We start from the raw sequence: 6,000 nt of genomic DNA, 5'->3' as shown, positions 1-6,000 counted from the left end.
AGTTATACCAGGCGCACCCACACGTAGCGCTGTATGAGTGGTAGTATATGCGTATATGCGTGCCTTTTCTTTCGCGCTTCATCCAAACTGACAGCAGAGTAGCTGCTGGTAGTCTTAGCAATCTCAGTCACTTCTAAGCGAACACTCGCGAGGGAACACAACAAAGCATGACCAAAGGAGGCGCTGGCATGACACAGGTACACAAAATCTTTAAAGAAGACACGCCATCAAGATGCCATCAAGTAACTTGTTTCAACTCGGCCTCTCGGTGCTCTCGTCAACTGGACTAGGGAATTTCTGGGTACACCACGGCGCTAGTTTTGCTCGGCAGCACATGGTAGCCAACATGAAAAATGCTTACACCGCTAACATTGGGCGATGTTTAGGTGGCTTTTTAGTCTCGTGCGGTGGTGTGGTCTAACCCGTAGCCTGGTGTGGTCTAATCCGTAGCCAAATGGGGCGATGGTGAATTCGAGGTGAAACCTTTGTGAAACCACACGTGGTCGAGCTTCTGAAACGCCGGTGTGTGCTTACTGTATACGTTACGGTCGTTCTCAGGTGCCATGAAATTTGTCCAATGGTGCATTAGCGGCTGGAGCCGCGCCGTCACCTCACTGGCGAGGGTGAGTGCTGAGCGTAACCGCCGGCTTGTTCGAAACGCACTCGGGAAAGTTACGAAGGTATCAGAGATAACTACCATCGTTCTCAACACGAAGGATGATAGTTAATATTGCCTTCAGTGATGACCTGACGTGCTGGTTAGCGCCCTGTGTGTCCATGTGTGCCTACATTTGTCCTGTCGTTTATTTGCGCTACAAGGAAGCCTACTGAATATGTGTTACCAGCATCGCATCCCTCGTGAAAGAAGGAAAGAAACCCAGTGAATGCTGTCAAGACAGGATATCTTTTAACAAGACAGCTGCTTTTACACGAGCCCGGATATCGCCCAGCACGTCGTTCGAAACAGCTAAATTTAGAGGGAGGAAAGCGAGCTTCCCTGCCCTTTGATGTGCACAGTCCACCCACTGATGCTAGCTACAATAAAACTTGGGTTGGGCCTAGTTGGTGCATAACTTTTAAGGTGAAAACGCAAACCAGGACGTGCCACAAAGGCAAGCACTGTGTTCGTCTCGTCTCCTTTGTGGCCCGGCCGCTCAAGTCGTCACCTTAAAAGATGCTAGAAAGCTCCGGCCGTTTACAAGGCTGCGACGCGCAACTTTCGCTTTCATGTAAAGGCGGCTTTCACAAGTGACCGATTGAGGAGTTGGTTGGTTTAACGTGGTAGCGGGGTTAAAACAGCGCATAAGACGACGCACTGCAGTTAAGGGGCCAAAAGTGATTGTATGACACTTTACACAACTCGTGTCAGCTTTTTTTTCCCTGCAACTGAACTTTTTGTTTTCTGCAGATGTAATCAGGCAAACGAAGAAAAGAAATTTGCCTTATGATCCATCGACGCTTGGCATAACGTAATAGTAGTAGCATGTGTGTTGTCTTGTTTAAGTAGAAATTGTCCTACCTTAACCTTTCATGACTGCCCGTGTGTGTTCATGACTGGCTGGCATTGTCGTACCTTGAGCATGTGCAAAGAAGGAGCACTCAAGTTTTTCATGTTCCTTCTTTTCAATACATTGATAGTCAGCATTTGTGTTGCCCTTCTGTTTGTAGTTGTACTGGTGTTTGCACGCCTGTCATTTGGCTCCACAAATGGCCTTTAGAATCACTTTGTTTTGTTTCTGTGATAAAGCTGATTTTTATGTAACCTTTCAACAACTGAGGCATGCTCATTGTCGTGAAAACTGGCATGGCCGTTTTAAAAAAATGCCCAAGTCACGAACAGCAGAAATGCACAAATTTTTCTAAAAAATGCATGAGTTGTGCAAAAGGGGCGGAAAATGTGTCTGATTTGGGGGGTACCATTTCTACAACCCTTGAAGGGTGGATGAATAGGTGGGTCTGGGTGAGAGGGCAGGAGGCTATCCAGCATGGCGTCTTAAAGCTAGCACAGGATGATCCTTGCCGACAGTGCATAAATTCTCTTGGCCATGTTATTAGCAAGTCTCAGCGGCAGCACTCTAAACATTTTTGTTGACTATGTTTGGCATTGTTTGAAGGAGGAGCCCCTACTCATGTTAGGAGCAACAGCTGAAACCATGCTGAGCACCAGGCGTTATGCATATGGCTAAACACTGTGTTATGAACAAGGTGTCTTTTTGCAGTATATTGATACATCAAAGTGGCATTAACCTGAATCTTTACCAACCTGTTTTTTTTCCAGACCGGAATTATTACTTTAGTACTAGATAGTTTTTCTGCAATGGTAGGGCAGTGTGTCTGTAGTTGCAAGCGAAAAATATAGCATTTTGCCATCAAAGTGAAAGCTGATGCCCTTGTTCCTGCAAATTTCATTCTTTTGTTTGGTGGAGTTTCATACTATGCAGGATTAGTGTCCTTCAGGAGAACTTGCATTCTGCCATTTTGGTAGAAACTATGCCACATGGATTCATGAAAACGATTCAGCACTTTTCACACTGATGTCTTATGAGTTGTGCCAGCTGAGCTTGTGTAAAAAAGTGCTTTGCCTGAGTGTGTGCACTGCTTGCAATCAGATCTACTTGAGGCAGGGGACATTATGCAAGCATGCCACGAAAAAGCCTACTTTATTGCACAAGGCAAGTAATGCACCCAGACAAGGTACCTGCACGCACTTCTGTGTAAAATCTCAGCCAGAAGAGCCATGTATGTATGGCACTCCTAAGTACACTAAAACAAAGCAGCTTCACACAAAATGGTATTGTAGCAGGTGAAGTGGCATGTGTTGAAAATAACAAATTAACTAGTGCCTGAAAAGTATAAAAAGGGAGAAATAAGGACAGGATGCCAGAAGATTGTGTCGAGCTTTTGCAAATGGAAAATGCGATGTACTTGTCGCAAGACTGAAAGTTGGGCTAGTTGGGGATACATAATGGGCAAAAGCAGCACGCAGACGGACGGGACGTCTGTGCGCTGTTTTTGCCCATTATGTACTTGTCCTTGCATATTACAGCGTATTAGTAAAACTATTACAGTGAAGCTCCACAAGAAGTACTGTTATTTTACAGTGAACGTTATTTACTACAAACAAAATATGTTTCAAAGAAGGAATTAACAGGGCAAACACGGGACGAAGAAAACACGAGGACGGGTGCAGACTGCCATCTGATTATTTATTGGAAGAAACCAACAATATATACATGAGAAAAAAAATAGTAAAGCAAGCGTGAACAAAGATTCGGTTACATTTCCATCAAGTGAGTAACGTTGGGTGTCTAGTAATCCCAGAGATGGCAAGCTTGGCTTCCAGAGATGGCAAGCAAGCCGTGTGGGAGCCGAAACGTCGTTTTAAGAATATATTTTTACTTTTGGTCGGCGCTGTGTTTCCTTCGTCCATGTCTTTCCCCGGCCAGGCGGGTTTCTGCCAAACTCTCAACTTCATGGCAAGCTTACACACTGCTCGCCCCTTTGATAACATATGCTTCAAAGATCTCCCTGTTGCCTTCGCCGTCGTAAAGTCACGAGACGTAGTAGAAGGACATAGAATAATTTACTTAAACTTGGTAACTCGCATGCCACACAGCCGAACGCGCACATGTCTAACGTCACGCCATCTTCTTCGACTGCGCTTCAACGTGACAAACCACGCTTCTCATGGAGGTGCTAGCGATGTGCCAACATTCGGCAATTCTGAAAACCTTAACGTGCTCGTTAAGGCGATCTCGACAAAGTTACTGAACTGATTTTGTATACAAATGCTCGGCCATCCTCCTATTCAACTACTTACTCAATGACGCACAATATTAACAAGATAAACAAGAAACAAAGAAAAACACAAGCAAATGACTATGCCCAAACACTGATGCCTAAAATTCATCACAACACGCAGACGCTCGCCAGTTTGTAATGTTAAAACTAAGTCATATCTTCCAGCCATCTTGACTGGCTTGATGTTGTGGAAAGTCACAAGACGAAGTGGAGAAAAAAAATGTTTCACACTACGCAAGATCTTGGCACATTGGAATCCTCTTCGCACATAGGAAAAAGTACTAAAAGATCACAAAACAGTCTCGCAAGAGGCTTAGTGGTGAGGGCATATTGCCACGCGCGCTTCTTTTTGTCGTTTTTATGTAACTAGTCCGTTGCATGCGTAGCCGCTGCCCTGAACAAGCCGCGCCCTAATGTCTGGGAACCTTCCAGATTATCCGAGAATCTTATGGGCTTGAGCACGCAAACACGAACAGTTGAGATTATTCTCAAACTAGCGCAGCCGCCAGCGATAAGGCTCAAACGTTCGATGCCGCATCTATAGACATCAGACTGGAGTTTCCAAGACGCGTGGCGCCACCTGTCGGAGAAGTATTGGGTAGTACAAAGACAGACTCCCTCACACAGTTTGCTGTGGGACCAGGTGCAACTAGCGAGTGCGAAACAACGATTGAGCTTAATATCACGTGTGTTTGCGCATTTCATTTAACTCTCAGAACGAGAGCTGTCAATTTCTCTCCGCTAGTCGGACGTGCCACCAAACCGTCATGAAGTGCTTGCGGGATCACTCGTCAGAACGACGGCGAAAACAACCGCAGACGAGACCGCTCCGCATAATACGAAGAAACGCTGCAATCGACGCTACTGTTGCGTTGTGAATTGCCACGGACGTAAAGGCTGAATAAAAACGTTCAGTTTTACCGATTTCAATAGTTGTCGTACGAAGAAAAAAGGCGAGAGCGCTGGATACGGGCTGTAGCGAGCGTGTTGGCTAAGCGAAGTACCCACGTTCTCCACAGCCGGTCGCACGAGAAAGTGTGATAATGTGGCTCTGCTGTTGTTTTGCGTAGCCCTGATGGAGAACCGTGGTAACCTCGACCATGAAGCTTAGCAGAGGCTCTGACCGCGGTGTGTGCCGTGTAATACGAAGTGAGCAGCTAGAGGCATACTGAAGACACGTGATACGCACACCACGACAACCTGTAATCTGAGTTGGTCGTCACCACGCAGCATCGCGGACTTGCGTTTTCAAGGCTCACAGTTCTGGTTCTAACTAGCTAACACGTGCGTCATACAAGTAAACCGCAAAATGTTGGTCGTGACCACCTTCAGATTGTTTTGCCCATGGCTTCCGCGATTGCTGTAGCTATCACAGAGGCCACGGTTTTACCTTTGGTTGTACCCCGCCAAAGTGGACGTGCACGTGTCCCCATTTGCAGTATATGCAAATGGAAGACGGCCATCAAGAGACCATTTGAGGATGCGTAATAAAACAATCCAATGCACAGGAAGCGAGAGATGAATTAAGGGAGAATGCAACTGAAAAGGCGAAAATCGCCGGGGCCATTCGTCCCTCATAAAGCGAGTTTTGTACCACTGATCGTAAGATGCATAGCTAAGTAAATTGATCGTGTATGTACTTCATCGCTTTGGAATTACGTATATACCCGATTTTAACGCATTTAGGCGCTAGAGATCGGATGTCGGAGGGCTTGCCTTGAACTCGATGTCGTGCGATGCTCGCTTGTACTTGCGAGTTGCAGCACGCCGGAATAACTAAAACTTCTTTTGCATTGTACTCGCAGTTCGCTTTCATCAGCCTCCTCAGCTTCTGAAGCGTGGAATGCCGGAAGAAGCTTTCCAGGTCCTTGATTTTCAGGAAACCACTCCTCGACACCAACAAAAGAGGGCGGCTTATATTGTGGCCTATGCATATTCGCTTGCGGACGGCTCTCTCTGTACTACCCAGTTAGCGCCAGGGCTGCGATGAGGGCGCTGATGGCGATGTTTTTCGCAGCGCCGCCTGGGCAGAGTCTGCAGTCTATAAAATGCCGGCGCGCCTTGCCGCTGTTCTATTTATCGACAGCCGACGCTCTGTTCGCTGCTATCAGTGTACAGTGTGTATTGCTGTAGTTTTCCTTTCCGTTTCCCGGCCACAAGTTCGGCCAAATAAAAAGTTTCATCTTGGACACGCCGACT

General features: G+C 46.5%; 1 protein-coding gene across 1 annotated transcript in view; it reads left to right on the top strand.

The window, feature by feature from the left end:
* Positions 1-419: 419 nt before the first annotated feature.
* LOC119376135 (CDGSH iron-sulfur domain-containing protein 3, mitochondrial) overlaps positions 420-6,000 on the top strand; it is a 118,095-nt gene continuing 112,514 nt past the window's right edge. The window contains exon 1 of the mRNA XM_037646069.1: positions 420-623. Coding sequence (XP_037501997.1) covers positions 564-623 — 60 coding nt within the window. The 5' untranslated portion in view covers positions 420-563. The remainder of the gene's footprint in view (positions 624-6,000) is intronic.

This window comes from Rhipicephalus sanguineus, unplaced genomic scaffold (assembly GCF_013339695.2).
Source record: "Rhipicephalus sanguineus isolate Rsan-2018 unplaced genomic scaffold, BIME_Rsan_1.4 Seq10967, whole genome shotgun sequence".
In the NCBI taxonomy this organism is placed as follows: domain Eukaryota; kingdom Metazoa; phylum Arthropoda; class Arachnida; order Ixodida; family Ixodidae; genus Rhipicephalus; species Rhipicephalus sanguineus.
This window is presented reverse-complemented; position numbering and strand designations above follow the sequence as displayed.